Below are 22,492 nucleotides of genomic sequence, written 5' to 3'. Positions count from 1 at the left end.
GGACCAGACCAGGAGCATTTTGGTGGAAGAGCTGGTGGCTCAGCTTTGCTTGCTGGAACATGTCAGGGAGCAGGGCCATCCGGACAGCGGCTGCAATGGCCCAGTCAATGGGATCTGCCTCCAGGGCTTCAGCCTGGCCAGGGTCAGCCGCCAGGGCATCAGCCCGGTGGTTCCCCTTGGCGATGATCCTGGGCAGGTCTGTGTGAGACCTTACATGCATGACATAGAACATTTGCTCCCGGTGGGAGATGAGCGGGATCAATTTCGAGAGCAAATTGAAGAGGGCCAAATTCAGAACTTCCTGGAGGACAGCTTTTTGTGCCCTAGCCACTACACTGGCAACATAGGCTGAGTCCTGACCAGATTGAAGGGTTTATCTTTGAATCTCTCGAATGCCCTGACAACAGCATCCAACTCGGCTACTTGAGGTGAACCCTCAACAATGGCAACATCCATCTCCCACTGCCGAGTTCACGGGTCCCTCCAAGTCATTACTCACTTGTGGGTCCTGCGGGATGCGTCAGTAAAAACTGTCAAGGCATCAAGCGGGACTCTACTTTGAATTTTCTTTGCGGCAAATTTAAAATGATCGAGATCTGAACCAAATAACTGATGGGAAGGCCGCTCAATGTCAATTTGTCCGGTGTAGTTAGCAAAAGCGAATTGCAACACTTCGCTCTCCTCCAGAAACTCTGTAATAATTTTTAATTTCAATTTGCCAGATTTTAATTCAATTGGAATGTGCATACATGTAAAGTCCACACCTGCCAGCTCCCTGATCCACGATCTTGCCTTGCGGATGAGTTCTGCCACCAGCTCGTGTGGCCTTGTGATTCTTTTGGACCTATGATGGCTGAGGAACACCTACTCTATAATTAAGAGGGGGTCCCTCCCACCTTGGTCCTTCCCCTTTTTCTCACCCAATGACTTGGGTGTTTTCAGGGGCTCATCCCACTGATAGATGACCCTGTGGAGGTGTGGCAACTTTCCCAAGATGATAAATTTGAAAGGCAGGCCCGGGTGGTAACGATGGGCCTACCTTGCCTCGATGAGCTTGAGAATTTTCTGCAGTGCAGCCTTGGCCTCTGGGGTGAGTTCCCTAGGAGAACACAGCTCCTCTCCCCCTTTTAGCAAATCAAAGAGGGGGGCCAGGTCTTCAGTTGTGATGCCCAGCCAGGGTCTCACCCAGTTCAAAGCTCCACACAGGCTGTGGACATCCGCCAGAGTCTTCACCATAGGGTGAATTGCCAATTTCTGGGGAACAATGGTCCGCCTTGTGATTTCCAGGCCCAAGTACTTCCAGGGGGTCATCCACTGAATTTTGTCCTCCTGGAGCTCAAACCCTGCAGCGATTAAGCAATCTGTTACACAAGACAGTACGTGCACCAACAGTTTGTCGCTGTGGGCGCAGACCAAAACATCGTCCATGTAATGTTGGAGGACGACGTCCGGGAATTGTTCCCAGATTGGGGCCAGCAGGGAAGCGACATACCACTGGCAGATCACAGGGCTGCATTTCATTCCCTGTGGGAGCACACGCCAGTGGTACTGCTTGCAGGGAGCTTCACGGTTTTGGGTGGGCACCGTGAAGGCAAAACATGGGGCGTCTTCAGGGTGGAGGGGAATTTGGAAAAAACAGTCTTTGATATCGATTACAATAAGATTCCAATCTTTAGGGAGCATCACTGGGGACGGCATCCCTGGTTGGAGGGCATCCATGTCTTGAATAATTTCGTTGATTTTGCGGAGGTCATGGAGGAGCCACCATTTCCCAGATGACTTGCGGATGACAAACACTGGGGAGTTCCACTCTGACATGGACTCCACCAGGTTGCCCTTTTTGACCTGCTCATCCACGAGTTCCGCGAGCGCTTTTAATTTCTGCTTGTTCAGTGGCCACTGACTCACCCAGATAGGTTTGTCTGATTGCCAATTGAACTTCCAGGTGGAGCGCTCTTCAGCAACCGCTGCCCAAAAAACCTGGGGAGCCGGAAGGTCAATTTTGGCTCCCCACTGGGCCAGGGTGTCCCTTCCCCACAGGGGCTCAGTGTAATTCAAAACGAATGGACGCATTCGAGCCAATTGTCCGTCTGGTCCCGTAATTTCCACGATGCTTTTACTTTGTTTAGCTAATTGGAACTCACCAACACCCTGAATGTGTCCAGCCACGTCTTGCAACTCCCAGTGCAACGGCCACTCCTGAGAGGGAAGGACCGTCACGTCGGCTCCTGTGTCCAGCATCCCCTGGTTAGTGATTTGGTCCCTCCTCTGGGCCACTTGGCAAGCCAGACGAGGTTTCAGCTTGCCCAGCCCCTGCAGTCAGGCCACAGATGAAGCTGCTGGAATCTGAACCGGGATGGCCTGGGCGATGATGGTGCCTTTTGGGAGGAACAATGGGGGGCGGACACATGCTACAAACAATGAGAAGCGTGTTTGGTCTGCAGACACCAAGTCTGGATAGACTTGAATGTCAGACGGTGTAACTTTTGTGTCTCCCACAACGACAAACTGGTGGCCCAATTTGTCCCAGTTACCTGAGTCCTCAGGGCACACTGAAAGTGCGCAGACGCTCGAATCCCGAAGATGACTTGTGTGCATGGTCCGCAACCTAAAAGGAGAGACAGCTGAATCAGTGTGGAGCAAAGGCTCAGGTGAAAGACTCGGAGGAAGATGACTGAGGCAAGACACGTCTGTTAGAAAAGTCACGTTTGGTGAAGTTTTGTCAAGTCCGGTAGCATTTCCACTCTCAGGTGGAAGTGGTGTTGAGACCCTCGATGGAGTGGGGTCGGCTGGCGGCGGGCCTTCCTCTCTCCCCCTGCGCTTAGATGTTGTCAGCCCACCCTTAATTTTGTCCCCACACAGGGGGGCTCTGCGCTCAGTTTTCAGTTTTTTTGTGGTCCCTCCCTCCCCTGGATGCTCCGGTCGCCATTGCTGTCGAAATTTGTGAAATTCCCTTCTAAGGGGGCAGTCGGGCATCCAGTGTCCAGGGTCCCCACAGAGGTGGCAGGTGGAGGGTTGGCGGAGTGGCGGTGTTGGGGTGCTCGATCCGGCCCGCGGAGGCCCAAATGGCTGGTTGTTGGCTGCGGCGGCAGCGGGAGGGGTGTCGTCCTCCAGGAGGTCCGTCGTGGCGCCCGGGGCAGCTGACTTCTTCGGGTTGCCGGCCCTCTGCAGCTGTGGGACTTTGAGGGCGCAGACCTCCATCATTTCCTCGAGGGACGGGCGCGGGTGCAGCGGAAGGCTCAGGATTGCAGCCTTGCACGCTGCGTTTGCATTTGACGCCGCTATGGTCTTGACCAGCGTCGCCCACGCCTTGCCCTTGGCTCCTTCAAAGTCGGCCGCCGCCTGCAGCCGGTCGACGAACTCATCGAATGGTTCCGCGGGCCCCTGAAAGAGATGGGACAAGGGGACCGGCGGCACCCCAGCAATGATTTTAAAAAAGGCCTTTTCCGCCTCCAAGGCGCTCCGCTCCAGTGCCTCCGTGGGGATCGACTCCACGCATTTCTGCCCCTTCTCTCAATCTCCTAACCTGCATAGATGTTCTATTGTTAGCTGGTGCCCGTCGCCATCCTCCCCCACATTTGGATCTTCCCAGAGCCGGGGAAGCAGTTCTTCCATCCCCCTCTTCCAATTGAACTCCCAACGGGAGTACTGCACCGATGTTAACAGGCTCTGGAAGATCTGTTTGATGGCAACAGGCGCCAGTTCCTGCTCATTCAGGGTGGCCCTGAGGAGGCCCTTGAAAAACTCGCTCCTGTTCTCAAACTCCTTCTGAGCTTTGCAAAGCTCCTTGATGGTTGCTCGGGGAACAGGAGCCCACCACACTTCTTGGCCCCCACCCCGGACCCGATGGTAGGTCACCGGGGCTGCCACGATGTTGTTGGCTGGGGGCCAGGCCTCAGTTCCCACGCCCCCACCTCCGGCTCCCACCCTGTGGGAAAAAGGTGGCGGCTTGTGGGAAACCGGAAGAGGGGCGGGGAAAACTGGGCCAGAGAGGGCAGGGCCAGAGCTGTCGTGGGAACTGGTGCTGTGGGCGTGGTCGGGGGGTGGTGACATCCCTGCCCTGGAGGAGGGGCTTGGGCTGCGGGGTGGGGTTTTAGGAGGGGGCAGACACTCGGGAGAAGCCTGGAAGGGAGGTGGAACAAGGGGAGGAGTGCAGGGCATGGCTGGAACAGGGGGTGGGTTGAGAAAGGGGTTGGGCGGAGCCAGGCGGGGACTGGGGAGGAACGGGTTGGGTGGTGGGAAAAGCAGAGGATTCTGGGGAGGAAAAAGGGGATTTTCCCGCCACTGGGCCTTGTGGTCCCCTCCATCTTGGGCTCCACAGGAGCCATCTTGGGCAGGGACCTTGAAGCGAACTTTCGAGTTAAACCGAGGGGATTTTACAACTTGCAAAGTGGGGTTAAGGATCGGGGAGGGTAAGGGACAGTCGGCCTGCGTCCCGGCCATTGGACACAGACCACAGGGGGATCGGTCGTCCTGAGGGGGGCTAGGGCGATGGAAAAGCTCCTGCCCGCTGTGGTCGGGGGCTGCCCTCCTCAGGATCCCGGGTCTCATCGGGGGAGAGGGAGAGGAATGAGGGATAGGAATACAGGGTTTGGAAAGACTAGGGTTAGAACGAGGGGCTACACAACTTGGATTCTTCATAGGGACCCGGGAGTGTTCTTCCAGTTCTCTTTTTCGTTTCTGCCTCAGGACCCAAAGGACCTGAGTCACCCAATCAAGGTGCTTGTCCAATTTCAATTTTTTTGTTATAGAAATCTCCCCCGACCAGGCCAAATTTGCTAATTTATGGTAGACTTCCTCCTAAAACGAGAGGTCTTTAAACTGGTCGGGGGTCACATTGGGGAACTGGGAGAAGACCCACCGGGTCAATTTCTTCAACTCTTTTTCACAAACTTTAACATCAGCACCAACCAAAATAACAGAAACATTAAACATCACCTCCCGCTGGGCTGAGGACAAACGAGCACCCATTTTTTGTAAAAAAAATTCAGCCCAGCCGCCACAACACCCAATGGAAGGATAGGTAAGAGGTAGAGGACAATCAAAAGCTAGAGACAACAGCCAAGAGGTTAAAAAGAGACCGGTCCCTAAAGGCAGAGACCGGCTCACACAAACAGACAACACACTGCGAGCTCAAAAGAACAGGGGGGGTTAAGAGAGATAGAAAAGGGAGGGTTCCTCGCTTTGGGCCCCTGACAAACAGCAGCGTGCGCTTAGGGAAACCAGGATAAAAAGACGGGGGGGTAAGCCACAGATGGATAGTGAGGAGAATAGAAGGAGAATTAAAAGAGCCCCGCCCCAAGGGGCAGAAAAGGGCTCAGATAGACAGGGGGAAGGAAAAATTGGCTTACCAAACCCAAAGCGAGGAGGGGAAGGGTGTTGTGGCCACGACCCTCAGACCGGCTCCGGGTGCAGAAGGGGTTCCCGGTCTGGTCCTCCTGGAGCGCAGCTCCCAGTGACCAGGAGCCTGCTTCAACAGGAGGTGCTAGAGCGCCCAATGAAGAAAAGAAGAATTCTTCGGACCGTGGGGTCCTAATCCGATAAGGATGGGGGACGGGCCTCATGTTAGGCGCCACGAAGCGTTGGTGTGCTTAGAAATGCCCCGCTAGCTCCACAGGCACGCCAGCAGCTTCTTTGGGCAGTCGCGTCGCTTTCTGGCAAATGCCGAGCTTGCGGTTGCCTAGGCCGAGCCCTCCCCAGCGAGAGGGGGAGAATGCCTCGACCTGGTCCGAAGATGGCAGGATTCTAGCTCCAACGAGCAGGGTCGCAGAATGATGGTCGAGAGGCGAGACAGATTCCAGCAGTAGGGAGGTTTACTGAGAGGAGACAAGAAGGGCACAGACACCGAGGGAAGCTGCAGGGATCTGCCACTGCGGGCAGGGACAGTAACAACTTATAAAGAGGGGCCAGGGGGGAGGAATAAACCTGCCCCCAGACCAATAACAGAACAATACAACATAACTGACAGAACATAACAACCAATTAGGGTAGAGCATGGGTGGGGACTTAAGGGATTGCCCAATCACCCTCGGCCCTAGATGGAAGATTCTGGGGCTAGGGGAGTGGGCAGAGGGTGATGGGCAGGGGGGTTGGCATGACAACATAGGAGGGGGGGTCGGGGGTAACTATAGAAATCAAGGCGGGGTTTAAGGAATGACATAAAACTTGTAACAAAAAGGCGGGAGTTGCTAGGAAACTAAAGGATTGACAGTGGCAGTTTAGGAAAAAGTGGGGGAGGGAGCCCGGGGCAAGCGCCATTTTAAGTACGTTGAACTTAATATGAAATAAACTTGAACTGTGAAATAAGCTTGAACTGTGCAAAAACATTTAACATTTAACATAAAACTGGAACTCGTGAACTTGCAACACACGCGCCGCAACAAAAGATGTGGTTGGTTGAATTATCGCAGTTATTGATGAATTTTTCTTACCTAAAGTGCATTCTAAGAGGCCACCCTGGGAAAGAAGAAATCAAATTCAGCTTTGTGTGAAATGAAATAAAGACCGTTTGGAATAAGTTGTTTGTTTTGTTGGGCTCTTCTTTGCTGGACAGAACTCTGATTTGGAGCATGTTGTCAAATAATCATGATGTAATATGTCAATACATCTCCTCCACTCTTTGGCTCTTACGCAAACTGTTCACACTGGGTTTTAATGGAACCAGAAGTTTAATTGTGCAGGACATTGACAGCTGGCAGTGAACACAAGTGCCTCTAAGGAGATGATGAGTATCACACAAAATGAAGACACAACTTCTGCTAGATTTTAAGGATCTTGCTCTGTCCATGCAGCTTTAATTGAAGTCGGTATAGCTGCTGTACATTTATTCAAAGTCAACATATGTCTTCCAATTCTGAAAAATGAAATAAAAAAATAGTTTTCTTCACAAACCTTCTTTGAAACAAACACTGTTTCTTTCAGCTGTGTAAGACTGCACATGAACAGAGGCTTTCAGTCTTCTTAAAAGGTAGTTATCAGGCCTTTTGCTCTCTGTCCCAGAAAAAGGTGTCCTTCAATTCTGCAGGATGGTACAAGGGAGGAACCTGCAGAACTGGCACTTGGTAGGGCCCTCACTTCCCACATCTAAACTGAATGTGTAAAGTAAATATTGCAGGATTGCTTATTGCAAGGTTGTGAGATCGTCAAAACTGGATGCAAGGTAATCCAGCTGAGTGGCCTGTGCAGTGGCCACACCAAAGGGCACACTGTGATCCCCACAGCATAAGTGATGTAGCCCTTATTTTAAAGGAGTGGAAAAAGAAAATTATTTCAAAAGAAAATACATTGAAATAGAATGTTGGTTTTTTTTAATGGAGCAGGAGGCTCCTCAACTGAAAAAAAATTTCACAATTATACTCAATTAAGTACACCAGTTAAATTTATGCTGCCATTCATGGTTGGTTTATTTAAATGACTGATAATTGTCTTTTCCTTTGTCTCCCTAGGTGGCAGTATTTTGTTGCTCACACTGAAATTATTTAGGTCATTTGGAGATTCTGATAGAATTTCTGTTTTCTCTGCAAATCTGATTTAGACTTTGTCTTGAAGCTCACTGGCAGTGAGACTGGCTTGGATTTGATTGATAAGTTTGCTGGGCTGTCTTATCAGTGAAAGGCTTTATGCTGTTCACTCATGTGAAACTACTGACATTTTAGAAACAGAATTTCTGCAAGTTGGGTGACACAGCTTCCATTGTACCAGGAAGCTTTTATGTGGTACAAACTCATAGGAATTGCTAAGATTGCTCAAATATCTGTTAGAATCTTCAGGAAATAGAGTAGTAAGAAAATTCTTTAGACTTCGTTTGATAGACTGTGGCTTCTAAGCTGACCATTGCTGAACACAGACATAATCGATAAAACAATAATTTCTTTTGGTCAGGCCAAATTGGTCATGAAATTAAATTTCATAATGAACTTTCACAGGAACTGAGTAAAATGTTCCAGCTGAAATTACTTGTTACACTTGAGTAGTAGAAAAAGTAGATGAGAGAATAAAGTCCAAAATATAGTAGAATTAATATTATACTATGACCGTTTCATTTATGAAGTGGTTAGGTTTCTATGGATTCATAAATCAACAGGAGCCTGGTTCCATGAGGTATTAAAAACCCTTTTTCCTTGAAATAATCCCAATTGGAAATATCATACTACAATGGACAATTCAGTTGCCTGGTATTTTAAACAGCATTTTTCTGATATTTGAAACCATCCATCAGATATTTTAACCATCCAAACAGAAACCATTTTCCAAAAAAAAGGGTGGGGGGGGCAGAAAAGCACCCAGATCAGATATTGCTTCTTCTGCATACAGGCAAAGCTCCACCAAGATTACTGGCAGTCAGTAATTACTAGAATTGTAATTACTTACAGGAGAAAGAATTTGACTTGCTGTATCTGCAAAAACCCAACTATTCTCTGTGTTCCTTGTCTGTGGGATATTTGATGCTTAGCTCTGAACATTTTAAATAAAAAAAAGATCTTGCTCGAAGTTTTTGTGGCAGAATTCCCAGAAAGGATTTACTATCTGAGATCTGCTCTTTGCAGCTCCACTCCACTAAGATAGCAACAACTTTTGCAGATGTAGTTCCTAATCTATCATATGCAATCTGAGAGACTTCCATTTATCCATAAGGCTGCACATGATAGTTCTTGCTACTTGTTACATTGATGAAATAATCTCCTTTTCTCATGAAATATATTCCTCCTTTTGGTTAGTCTGGAAAAATCAAATGTCAAGGGTAAGGTTTTAAATGGTTAATGTCTAATTAAGACCCTCTGGGGAAAAAAATAATGAAAGTTTTAAATATAAATGTTGCAAAGATAACAGACAAAGTAACTTTCCCATAAAATTTTGCTTCAGCAAGTGGAAAAACATGAAATGTTTTTATTGTGTAAAATTTTAGTTGAAACTTGTCATGCCATTAACATACTTAGCGATTAATTAACAATTAACAACCATACAAAGCCTTATTTTATTTTTTTTAATTACTCAGTCTTTAAAACTGGGTAAACTCTAAAGTACTCCTGAGGAATTTGAGTCTGAACTATGACTAATCATCATGAAATGCCCCATCAGGGCTGATTTGCAACAACAAAAAGCCTATGCAGAGCAATTTAGTTGATTACTGAGTCCCAGGGCATGATTTTCAAAAGAAAGCAAATCCTGGAAGATTCCAAGCAGTTTCTCAAGCACTTCAGTATGTGCACGCTGTGCAGAACAGTCTTTCCTAATGATCTTGCCAAGTCTTGATGATGTCTTCAAAGACACTGAGTAGATTCTGCTTCACAGAAATCAACAAGGACTTAAAATATTCAGCTACTTTAGGTCTTATATTTGTTCTGTACATTTCTGGGCATGCAAACACATTTTGCACATTTTTGCTATTGTACAAGCACGTTTAACTCCTGAATAGCTTTGGTGAACATACCCCCCTATCAGTTTTTGCCATTTGCTGACATCCATCTCCTTAAAATTTGGTGACACAAAGGAAAAATCCCACGCTGAAAAGCTTACTATAGGTAATTGCAGGTTTTTTCCCAAATCTAAACTTTGGCTTTATGAAAAGGGATCAGAACGGAAAGGGGAAAAAAATCAGAAAATGAAGCTTAATGTATAAAATGTGCTCCAAACAAAGTAAGCACTGGTGCTAGGATATTTTTCCCCAAACGAACAAGAAATTAATAATTTGCCAGGTACTTCTCTGACTGGGGTACAAAAATTAATGGGTAATGCTTTGTGTCACTTTTTCAATAACATAAAGCCCAGAGGAATGCACTGTGTTACGATATTTAACACTAATGTTGGATTTACTAGGTCATACTAGACCTATCTCAAAGAGGTCAGCCTAATAATTTTCTGGATACCAAAAATCTTGATTGTAAGTATTTGCACTTGAAATTCTACATAGGCAATTTGTTAAGTGGTTATTAAAACCCATTTGTATGAATTCATAACTCTGATGATAATGTGAAGCTGATGGTATGAAGATACCATCTTTGTCTGTGTTTTAGCACACCTTCATGGCCATTCATGTCCCTGCCCCCTGCCCCTCTAGATTTATTATTAAATCTAAAATAAATCCCACCTCTTCCTTCCCAGTTTTTATTTATATAGCTCTTCTTATATGGTGACAACAGACACCTCCTCTTGTGATTTTTCCCTTTCATTACCTAACATTTTAGTAGTCTGTGAAGTAAATGGAGGTCTCTTATTTTCTCACTAGGTTAAGAATTGTGTTTGGAGATGAAGGTGTGCCAACTAAATAAACGTTGGTGCTTTACACTTGCATTGTTGAACTGTCTATGTTGTGTGTGTACAGGGAATAGAGCCACAGGTTATTACAAATTGCTTGCCCAGGAAAACCAGGCATCTTGCCATAAGCTTGTGTGTCAGTGGTTAAATGCCAAGTGTACTGTTCAAGTTGGAGAGGATTTTGGATCATGAACCAAGATTTGAAGTTCCATGAACTTCAGCAATGCTTTAATCCAGTTCCAAACTTTGCATTATTGGACCATATTGATGCCAGCTGTTATACTAAGAGTTGATTGCATCCTATTTATTGTATGGAATTTGTGCAGCTTCCATCAAGTCATGGGAATACTACCCACACATTCATTGGTCCTACTGTCAGAGGTAGTGTTATAATTCCTTTAGTGAGGACTGTCAATACATGTTTGTGGGTTTGCTCAACTGCAAGCTGAGCTGCACATGAACTTGTAAAATCCTTGTATTGCTACACGACCTATCAGACTGGGCAGTTAATCTTTCTGAAAGAAACTGCCAATTCAAAAAGGAAAACAAGATATTAACAACAGGCATTTCAGAACAACAGCTCCTGCGGTAGTTAAATGATGCATTTTAGTCCAACAAAATTATGCGGTTTAATTGTTTTATTGTACAATTTAAAGAAGGAATATTTTAAAGAAATGTAGCAATGAAATATTTTAGATTTTCTGTGAGATCATTGGAAGATATGAAGCTGCATACCCATGAAAGTAGGCAATAACAATATTTTAAGAATAAACTGCAAAGCAAAATCTTTTAGCTTTCTTAATGAAATCTGGAATTATTGTACACCATTCTTTTTAAACCCACAGTACCACAGATACTGGAGAAGGAACTTCTATAAACATATTGTCCCACTTTGTTAATAGAACTTTTTGATGAATTTTACTTGTTTAGCTTTTAATACTTCAGAGCAAAGAAAGTCACTAACTCCCTTGGCTGATTATTCCATGATCTAATAAATCACCACACACTCCACATGATACCATCATAAGAAGAATTTTCACTGAAGCAGATAAGTACTCCTGTAGCTTTTTCACCCAACAGAAAAGAAATTATAGGAACTAACTAGTGATTTTTCTTTGTGGAACTTTCTTTGCAAAACAGAAGTGCAGTGGTTTATAATAATTTAAAAGTTTTGGTTTTAATTTCTGTTTATTCCACTCAGTGCCACCTACACTTATGGGACCACCAAGACCCTTGAATAAAGGACAGGATATAATTGTGCTACACAGGACTAAATCAGGGAATGAATAATGGTATGAGAGTCATAATGCAAGCCCTTGTGTAACTTTACTCTGTGGGGGGATTGTGTTGTGCCAACCCAACTTCCTTGGGGACTGGCACAATCTACCTCTTGCAGCACCTCTTCTTCCTATGCCCCCTGAACAGGGATGGAACAGCAGGACTTCAGCAGTTCTTGTCCTTAAGGTACTTCTCAGCATTTGAAATACCCTGAGGAAGACATTGGGGGCCTGGGAGTAAAACCCTGCTGATCACTGCTGTGGTTCTTTTGCAGGAAAGCATAAAAAAGAGATATGATATCTCACTGAGATGTGGATATTTGTGTGTCTACTCTATTTTTAACTGTAGCAAGGTGACTGCTGGTCATAACTTTTGCTTAATCGTTGCCTCTGACCTCTCTGACATAGTTCACAACTTGGCAATAAGAAATATTTTTCCATTTTTGTCTTCCTTGTTCTCCTGACAGGAACATCATGTATTTCAGTTTATTACACAACCATGTTCTTTGTGTTGCTGGGGTTTAAACCTGACCTAATTTGCAATGATGCAAATTATTGCTGTCATGCTATCTACTCTTGCTTTTGCTATTCCTGTCCTTTTTGGGGTCATTTTCACTTACTTCCTTTCTGGCCTTTTTAGCACCTTGAATTTGTGTTTTTAAGACCTTCTCCATACCTCTCACAAGAAGATTTTGTTGCAGCTTCCAAATAATATTGAAATTGAAACACTTTTAGTAATAGAACTCAAGAACAAGATTTTTAAGAAATAGCTAAGTAGAGTGAGCTACTTTAATAATATTTGGCAAAGGAGGTGATACGGATTTCCAGTAAGGCATTAATGTTTTTAACCCCATTACTAGCACGAAATAAACTAAAAATTAATGCTAATAATCCACATGATCTTTTACTGCCACAGCAGAGTCAAGGGAATGTCTTGCCAACAGCCTCAGTAGAGAGGGCAAAGGTGAAGCTGAGGAGCTCTGTCCCCTCAAGCTATAAATGGTTGGAGCACTGCTGGGGACACTGCACACATCTCAAGCTGCAAAATGTCACCTGGATGGTATTGGTAGTCGTGACTACACAAAAGACAAGGAGTGACTGGAGAGGGTGCAGTGGAGAGCCACAAAGATGATGAGGGGTCTGGAGCAAGAGCTGTGGGAGCTGGGTCTGTTTCAGTCTAGAAAAGGCTGAGAGGAGATCTCATTAACGCCTACAAATACCTCAAAGACGAGTGCTTACAGCGTGGTGCCGGACTCTTTTCAGTGGTGCCCAGCAACGAGGAGCAATGGCCATAAACTAAAACACGAGAAGTTTCACCTCAACATGAGGAAGAACTGTACATTGAGGGTGGCAGAGCACTCGAACAGCCTGTCCAGGGAGTCTCTCTCCATGGAGACATTCAAAACTCACCTGGACGCGTTCCTGTGTGACCTGCTCTAGGTGACCCTGCTTTGGCAGGGGGGCTGGACTGGATGATCTCCAGAGAACCTTTCCAAACCTAACGAGTTTGTGATTCTGTGACTCCCGTGCTCGTGGGCCGGGCGCCTGTCACGCCACCTCGCCGGGCCCTGCCCTGGTGCCCTGCGGCATCAGCGGGAGGGCTCGACCGCCACCCTGGGATCGGGGAGCAGCGGCGCTCCCCTCCCCTCCCCTCCCTCCCCTCCCTTCCCCTCCCTTCCCCTCCCCTCCCCTTCCCGCCGAGGCCGCCCCTCGCGACCCCCGCCGCTCCCCGGCGCCGAGGGGGCGGCGGGCGCGGCAGGTGCGGGGCGGCCCCGCTCCCTCCGGTGGCCGCGGGTCCGGGCGGGGTTGCGCCGCCGCGGATGCAGGCGCTGGCCCGGCGCCAGCGGATCGGCGCGGGTTGCATCAGACGAGGCGCTCCGCCGCGGCCGCGGAGCCGGCTCGGTGTTGGCCGGGTGGCCGCAAGATGCTGCGGACATCACCCCGGCTGCTGCGGACCATCTGCACCACGGCTGCGGTGAGTAGCGCGGGGCGGGCGGCCGCGGACCTGGGTCCTCCCGTGCTGTGCTGTGCCGTGCCGAGCCCGCGAACGAACCGGTCGGGGGGCAACCGCAAGGAGGGGGGTGGCGGGAGCGGGTATTTTCCAGGATGTGATGCCTGTTGTCTCTGCCGAGGATTTAGCAAAGCGCGTTGCGGCACGGCAGAGTCGGGAAAGGGCTCGGTGTGAGCGCAAAGGCTGCATCTTGCCCTTTTCGGCGAGCCTGATCGCAGCCATCATCTGGGCGCTGCATCTTGCAGGGATGTGCCTGGAAGCTGCGCGGAACAGGCACCAGCGATGCTGTGATAGTGCCCCGTAATCATGTGCCAAGAACAATGTGATGCAGCCGTTCTCTGCCTCCCTCGGGCTGGATTTGCCTGCGAGAAGCTGAAGGCTGTCTTCTCAGTTAGAAGGGACCATGCTCGTTCCCAGCGCCACAGTGAAGCCCGCGGCTCTAGCCTGATTCGTTTGTGACCTTCTCATAGCCAGTTCATTGCTCTGGCATGGTGGGCTGCTCAGGGTTGAAGTTGATGGCCTAAATTCCTCTGCACCTCATGGTTTAGTCTTTTACAGCTCTGAGCGTCTGTTTCAAGCCATTTTCTTTGTGTCTGGTTACATATATAAACTGCAGGACTCCTGCAAGGAACCTCTCCCTGAAAGCCATGTCCAGTCCAAATTGTCCAGATGTGTACGTCTGGCTAGTTGAATGAGGCTCGGGGGATTTTTTTCTTCCCTAGAGATTGTTCATTGTTTCGTGTTTGGCTGCTCAGTTTTCTTTGAGGACAGCAATCCTCCAAAGGTATCTGCATGGAAGGCATTAGAATAAGGAGATTTAACACAAGCCTTTTGGAAATGCAACCAGCAGTGCCAAAAAAAAAGAGAATGAATGAACGGTGGGAACACATTGCTCTGGATGTGTATGTAGATGGGGGCGGGGCTCTACTATAGGCTTCTATTTGCAGGCGCTGGAATTCAGCACATGTACGGGGATCTCAGTAGAAATAAAGTTGCAGTACTGCTTTTCAAAAGAAGCATCTCTCTGTAATAATTTTTAAAAGATGTAACATTCAAATTTTTATAGCTTTACTAAATTCTTCTGCAAACTAAGTAAAATATTTTAATCTTTTTGATTAAAAGGTTTCTACCCAGAGTAGCGGTTACTAAATCTTAATTTTCAGGAAATTTATTTAGAAGTAATAACCAATTGAAGTTTAGGTCCACATACCAAAGAGGTAGTAACAGAAAATTATTTTTATTTAAAAAAAATTCTCCTCTGAAGAGATTTTGTAAGTTTAGACTCTTCTTAGAGAAGAAAATGAAGATATTGGATTTATCTCCCATTTCTAGAAAGTAGAACTTGACAGGATAGTTACCAGTATTTGTCAGGCTGTCATCTATGCAGTACTAAATTCTATTTGTTAGTTTTATTTCTGTTTAAGTGTTTTGGAAGAAAAAGAGAATCAGAATGGAATCAAACATTAAAATATTGTATAACTTTTAATGAGCTATTTTAAAATATATTCCAGTATGGTATCAAGAGATCATATGGACAGAATTTTTAAACACAGAAGTTAAACTTCAATCTGTGCTTTTGTATTGAGGTGGTCAAACACATGTGAACTTTGAGACATGTTGAGCATTTAAGATAAGACTGCTTGTACAAACACTTCTTGGATTTTATGCTTCTACCTTTATCTTACTGTCTTCATTCAAATCATGAGCACTTGAGTCAAGGAAACATAATCACTGTTAATCTGTGTTATGCTATAAAAAAATATAAAGTTAAAGAAGAAATTAAAGGTTCAGACAGTGAAAACCACAGAATTACAGTAGAGTGAAAACTGATTTCCTAAAATCTTGTATTTGGCAGCACTGTCATAATAACTACATTATTCTATGATTAGTCATAAAAGAAGGGTCAGATCTCCCCAGTTCACCTGAACTGCATTGTTTACTATAAATAGGAATTGAGTAATCTTACAAAAGTGCAGCAAAAGATCCACTCTGATGCTACATGACCATTAACCTTCACAGGCATGGTTCATGGACACTACACGTTCATGGTCAGCCAGCCAGCTGCAAAAGGAGTCTGCTATAATCTCTTAACATCACTGTCAAAAACAATAAAAAGTTTAATCTCTGTGTATGTTAGTGATAATGATGGAGTATCTGTCTAGCACATTATTCAAAACCAAGATTGTTTTGGTGTTCTTTAACAGAATTTCTAAAGTTTCATGATGAGTGCTAGCAATGGCACTCTAGCCAAAATGTGCCATTTCTGTAAGACAGAAAACACCAAACTCTTTTTCTTCTCTGTGTCATCTTATAGAACTTTCCGTTTTAATTGAGTGCTATGTCCACATTAAATTCTACAAAATTTTCCCACTTCCACAGGTCTGACCCATTTTAGATAAAAATGCTTAAGGAGAGTTTCCAAGAGAAGATATGAATGGCTATAACATGCACTTGTTCCAGTGTAATTTTTCAAATAAAACAAAAAACAAAGGACTGAACTTGTGGTCTGAGCATGCAAGCCCTTCCATACAGATATTTTTTCCACACCCAGTTATCCACACAGATAACTTTTTTTTTAAAACTCAGTAGAAATCCTGTTCGTGGCTGACTTGTGGGTACCATTCAGTGGAGAGAGAACTCAAGAATCACTGGTCACAGTTACCAGAACCATCTTGCAATTGAAACCAGTCAATTTGAGCTATCTTCTGGAAGTGTGAGGCAGCAAAGCTGATTTACTGCCAGAGTAATGTTTTTGTGCACTACAGAATTTTCCACACTGCAGTCTTCTCAGTCTTGCCAGTTTCAGTTTGGATTTGGTGGAGTTTTTTATTTGTTATTAATTTGGGGACTACATTCTCTCTTTGCTTCTCACCATTTGTTGATTCAGTTCCACAACTAGCACAAATTAAATGCGTGGCTTTACTGAAAATATGTTGATTTACAGTAACTCATGATTTGGTACCGGAACTGCTATGCCCTTCCATGTAATATGAGAATCAGATTTATTCACAGGGCAACATGAACTGAAAGTGTAGGAATAGAGGGTGCATATGTTATTAACACTTCATGAATAAACTCTTTGTGAAAAAGTAACTCCTTAAGTGGTGATAAATTTGGATTTAAAATTACAAGAAGATTGTCCAAGTATCAGAAAAGCAGCAGAGTACAGAAGTGAACACTTTAACAGTGCTTTGAAAAGGAGTTTGGGTAGATTTACAGAAGCAATTATATGACATGATTTTTTGTGATGGCAGAGGAGAAGATTCATTAGCTAAGAAGATCTCTTCCAGTCCTGTTCTTACTAAGAAATGTTAACAAAAGGGCAGAAGTAGAATAAGTAATTCTCATCTGGACTATTTTTAGCATTTATTCAATATACTAGTTGGGCACTAGTTAGCACAGTACAGAAATCAGAGGATTCCATACCATGCTAAACATGGTCAGTAATCCAGCAGGTTAATCTTTCTCCAATTTGCCTGGCTATAGTTAAAATACTTGGGAAAATCTAATAATTGTTTTCTGTAGTGCAGCAACATTTCTGCTGCAAAGATATCCGTCATAAAACAGTGATAATGAGCACCACCTGCATCAGTTTGGCCTTGCTGGATAAGGATTGCAAGGATAAGTTGTAATTCAGAACAAGGTCTTGTCTTTGTTAAGAATGAAATAGTGGACTATTTGAGGTATAGCTGCCAGCAATGCAGTGTTGGTTAGTAATATTATTATCAGCAGTGTCACAGACATTTTTTGCCAGCCAGTTCTAACAGTCTGATTTTGCAAGGGCCTGAGTTACGTCCATCTTTGCATCTTACTGCTTCTTTTTGCTGCAGTGGCACTTTACTATGCAGTTTCATTCTCAGCAAAAATATTGTTTCCAGTACAAATAATTATTTCCTAATGTTTTATAATAAAAAAACCCACACTTCAATATTCCTGTAATGGAACCCACCAATTTATAACTCCCTTTTCTAAAGCCAGCTGCACAACAAAAATGTAACCTGAAACCAGTAAAATACATTCATGGTATGTCAGCTGTGAAATGAATTTCAGTGAATTGTGGTTTTAAATAACCTGTTTTTCAGGACATTTCTCTTTGTCATATGATCTGATGGGCAGTGCAGACCATTTGTTATCCAATCAATAACCCACTCAGTCAAAGTATACTCATGTCCCAGTACCCTAAGAAAAGGAAGAGGAGGGAGGAGATAAACATACAGGTGCCAACTTACAAGGAAAACAAACATCAGTGGTCAAGACATTCATAAAGCACTTTGATTTCTCTAATGGGTCATAAGGAAAAAAAGAAGGCAAAGTCCAGTAGTGAAAAATGAAGTTAAGAACAAAGGTGGGGAGTGTGTGGATTTATTTCCTACCTTTCTATCAGGCCTCCTAAGAGGAGGGATCTGTCTAGGAACAGTTTGTGCCAGATTCAGCTTTGAGGAAGGTTAGTTTTCTGTTTATTCTGTATGGACCTTTCCTTTTTAACCAGGTGTCATAGTCCATTTCTTTGTCAAAGGTTTCCAGCTTTTTTTCCAAAAGCTGACTAAAAATGCAGTGCATATAGAGACAGTTCCACCCTTCTGCCATGTTTCCATGCTCATTCCTGCTCCCCTGCTGGCCCTATGTTAGGACTCATGGCTGTGCTATAAATTAGACCAGTGGAGAGATCCAGTTATAAATAAGCCGCATTTTTCATGTTGGTGCCTGCTCATTTCAGTACCCTAATGCAGTTCTTGCAGCTACAGCAGTACCAGTTCTGGGATAAAGGAGGTGTTGGAGGTGAGGGACTGGAGGTAGGGTGGGAGAGGAGCACAACTGCCACATAAATCTAAAAGAACTCAGAAGGAAAAAAGTAGTTTTTTCAGGAAACGATTACTTGAAAAACATAGGAATATCTTGATATTCTGATATAATTGTAGCGTTGTGATTCTATCATAAATTTCATAAATTATCATAAATTTAACTATAATAAATTTAAAAAAAAGTGGAGGTGGTTACTTGCTCTGTCTGAAGAAGCTTAAATCCCAGTCCAGTGTACTGGGATCCAAATGCAGCAGGCAGTAGAAGTCCAGCAAGGGAACCTCACCTTTAGCACCTTTTTTTTGCTTGTAGGCATATCAAATGGATGATCATTACCTTTAACTTGGCAGGAACAGTGCAAGTTTGTCTTCTTTAGCCTATACATGTTAACCACAAATAATATACCTCTGCTTAATTACAGGGATTTAGAGGGCATGTTCCAGCCACATAAATTATGCCTACAAAAAGTGTTTTATATATGTTTCAAAAATGTATTTTAATTTCTGACTATGGATAAGATCATGGAGCCTCTCATAAGAAGCAGTGGCTGATCTGTCTAATGAATATTCTAAAAAAGCCATATAAACACCAGTAACAGTATCAGATGATACTCTCATGTGAGGTATGCCCTCTCTGAATTGTATGTTACCTGTCATTAATCTCAAATATTTGATTATTGTTTCTTCAAAGGTGATTAGGTTAGAAAAACTATTCCATTTTAAATCAAACTGAAAATTGACAAAGAGTGAGACAGAAATGTAAGCAACAACATATTTTCTTTGCATTCTACAACATGTTTTGTTATAATTCTTTTCACCAGGCTTATCAACATAAGCTAAAGCTAGCCCTTATAGGTCAAAGTATTTTTGGACAAGAGGTTTATAACAAGCTGAGAAAAGAGGGACATAAGGTTGTGGGTGTATTCACCGTGCCTGACAAGAATGGACAAGCTGATCCTTTGGGTAAGTGTAACCTGAATCCAAATGTAAAAATTACAGATGTACATAATTTTCCTTTTCATTAGAAGCTTATATCTATATGGGAATGACTTGCATATATTGCCTTTGATCCACTAAATCCAGTACAAGACCTATCCCTTTAGCAAACCCCAGTCCCAGAACCAGTTTAACCTTGTCCATTGTCAGTACTTTAGAAAAGCAACTTTTAAAGTAGTTTCTAAATATGCAGGGCTGTATATTAAGGTATTGGAAAACCAAAATTAATTTGGATATCTTATTTGAATGTGCACCCTAGAAGTAGTCATTCTGAACTAGATCTGTATCTTACAGCAAATAGCTGCTGAGCCTATATTCAAGTGCAAATGTCTGTCACCTGCTTCCTTGTGCTGGCTGGGACACTCAAGGCACTGAGCCAAGATTGTTTATCCCGGGCTTTCTGCTCTTTTTAACAAGCTTGTGTGTGGCAGTGTACCTGCAGAGGCTGTTTCTCTTCCATCTGGACTATGGAAAACACATTCAAAAGGTTGGAGGAGGCTTTGCTCTCCCTTTTTCCATTGTCGAGGTGCATAAGGATTTTCTAGGCTTACTAAAGAAAGAAGTTTTGCTTATTCAGTTTTGTACTCATTTTATTTAGAACCCAGCATGGCAAAGAAGCTAATTTGGAGCCATCTGAATTGTCACTTTTCTTTGTTTTTTGTTTCAGTGACACAAGTTCAAAGACAGCGAGTTAATATGATTAGCAAATAAAAGTGCCAGAATGGAATGTATCTTTATGGAGAATCTGAAATCAAAACTACATTCCATGAGCTGTTTCAATTCTCTCTTGATTTGCTTGGGGGCCTTTTTGGTGGTTTTTGTTTTGTTTTGGTTTTTGTTTAGGGTTTTGTTTTTTTGGTTTTTTTTGTATGGTCCTGACATGTTTTTACAGAACTCTCATGAGGGAAGAATCAAACATAAGTTTTGCTTACTGGTGCTGTGGTGTTCACAGACTAGCATGTAATTCTCAACTCTACCTCGTTAAAAGATTTAATCACACTTTGGAAGAATTAGAGAAGGCAACTATCACCTTAGAAAACAAAAAATTGACTATCCAAGTCTGGTTGGATTACATTATATAAAAAGTTTATGTACAATATAGCATAACTTGTTTACATTATATAAATTATTCTTGTACAGTTGTTATGCTAACAAAGGCAACAAAGTAAATCTTCCAATCTTGCAATCATGTATTTATTTTTAACTAAAACCACAGGATTAATTTAGTCCAATCTTTCCTGATTGGGGGAAAAAAATGAAATTAAATTACTAGATAACGTCACTTCTTTTTACTTCCAGATGATTCAAAAGCTTAAGTCTCAAGTGTTTCCTGAAGTTTTCTGTGCCCTCAGACAGCTACACTCTTTGTTTTCTTAAAGTAACTTCAGTACACACTAACTTGCATGGCATAATATTTAAATAAGAATTTACCTAAGATTTAATCAACAGGCTAAAGATGCTTCTGGTCAAGCTCAAGATCCAATTTCACAGACAAAAAGAGAAAGTAAAGTATGAGTACCTGTCTTTTCTGCTTCATTGGTACTTACTAGCCATGTCATAAGAGTGAACTGAAGTTGAGATTTACATAAGATGTAGGAAAGATAATCAAAGACAGAATTAATAAAATATATCCAAGCACAAAGGTTTTTAAACAGCATACAGAAGAGCACTCTGTGGTCACATAATTGATGATTCACTTCAGTTGTCATGTCATATGTCTCTGACTTGAATTTTTAACACAAAATGAAAAAAAATAATACTATTCTTGTCCCTCAGCACTGGCAGCGGAGAAGGACGGTACTCCTGTTTTTAAGTTCCCCAAATGGAGAGCTAAAGGCAAGCCTATCCAGGAAGTAGTTGCAGCCTACAAATCAGTTGGAGCAGAGTTAAATGTCCTTCCATTCTGTACACAGTTTATCCCCATGGATGTTATTGACTGCCCAAAACATGGCTCTATTATTTACCATCCATCCATCCTACCACGCCACCGAGGAGCTTCTGCAATCAACTGGTGAGTTCTGTGCATCAGAGCCACGTGTTTGTCATATTAGAGTGCTGGTCTGCACCTGTTACTCTTGTAAATGTTGCAGTTCTCTTGACTTGCAAGCGCTCTGAAGGAACTTCTCTGGAGCAGCTGACTATTTGGTACATGAACTGCACTTCATACCTGGGATTCATTATTATTTCCAATGTGAGCTCAGCCGTTACTGTGGGAGGATCAGTGGTGTGAGCTGTACATTCATATATTTTACTCGCATGAATCAACAATCTGGAGTTTCCATAAGCAGAACACTGCTCTAGTGACTCATCCCCACAAACACTCGATAACTATCACAGGAATGTCTGATACAGATCCTAAGATTTCACAGAGTGGAAGGGAGAAGAGAGAGCCCACAAGAAAAAACTTTATCTCACAAGATAGGCTCAAATCATCACCCTAAAAGAGCTACACTGCAAAAATGGACTCAATAGACTCAAACCTGGCATTCTTGTGACAACAGAAATGACATTATCACAGTGTCTAAATTCAGTAAGAAATTATCTAAATATGGAGAAACAATTTTAAAAGAATCTTACAGGCAGCATGATGATTATCTGAATCCACAGTGTTGTGGATTCAAAGCAAAAGCATACTTAGTTTTGTTTAATTTTAATCCTTCCTGGAAAAAGTACTAAACTGAAATACTTAAACAGAGGTGTTGAGGAGACTATTAGAGAGGTAAAGACTTCAAAAAGTGTCACTTGTGTCCAAGTGTGTAAAGTAAAATAGCATAAACTCAGCAGAAAGTGAGAGTGACACAGTCCAGAAAATAAATAAAGAACCAGCTTTTTAAGGCACAAAATGTAATACCAACAATTCCTCTAAATATGTTAAAGGTGGGAGGCATGTAAGTGGTAGAGATGTGGGATTTAACAAAGGTATTTTATCAAAGAGAATACCACAGTAGGAAATTTGTATTGGTATTCAGGATGGAGGAGCTCAAGATGTTACTATCCTACAGTCCTTCTTTGTGTGGAATAAGTCAAAACAATTCTTTTGAGCTGAACTGTGAGCAGAAGACATTTTTGTAAACTGATGAAGGAGTAAGAAACTCTTTGTCAGGACCACAGGACTCCAGCAAATTAGAAGTTGAAGATTTGAGATGACCTGCAAC

At 43.5% G+C, this 22,492-nt stretch overlaps 1 protein-coding gene across 1 annotated transcript in view; it reads left to right on the top strand.

Annotated features, from left to right (window-relative positions):
• Positions 1–13,351: 13,351 nt before the first annotated feature.
• ALDH1L2 (aldehyde dehydrogenase 1 family member L2) overlaps positions 13,352–22,492 on the top strand; it is a 30,031-nt gene continuing 20,890 nt past the window's right edge. The window contains 4 exon segments of the mRNA XM_030959504.1: positions 13,352–13,376; positions 13,379–13,506; positions 19,163–19,304; positions 21,114–21,348. Coding sequence (XP_030815364.1) covers positions 13,352–13,376; positions 13,379–13,506; positions 19,163–19,304; positions 21,114–21,348 — 530 coding nt within the window.

The sequence above is a fragment of the Camarhynchus parvulus genome, chromosome 1A, assembly GCF_901933205.1.
Source record: "Camarhynchus parvulus chromosome 1A, STF_HiC, whole genome shotgun sequence".
NCBI classification, from domain to species: Eukaryota; Metazoa; Chordata; class Aves; order Passeriformes; family Thraupidae; genus Camarhynchus; species Camarhynchus parvulus.
This window is presented reverse-complemented; position numbering and strand designations above follow the sequence as displayed.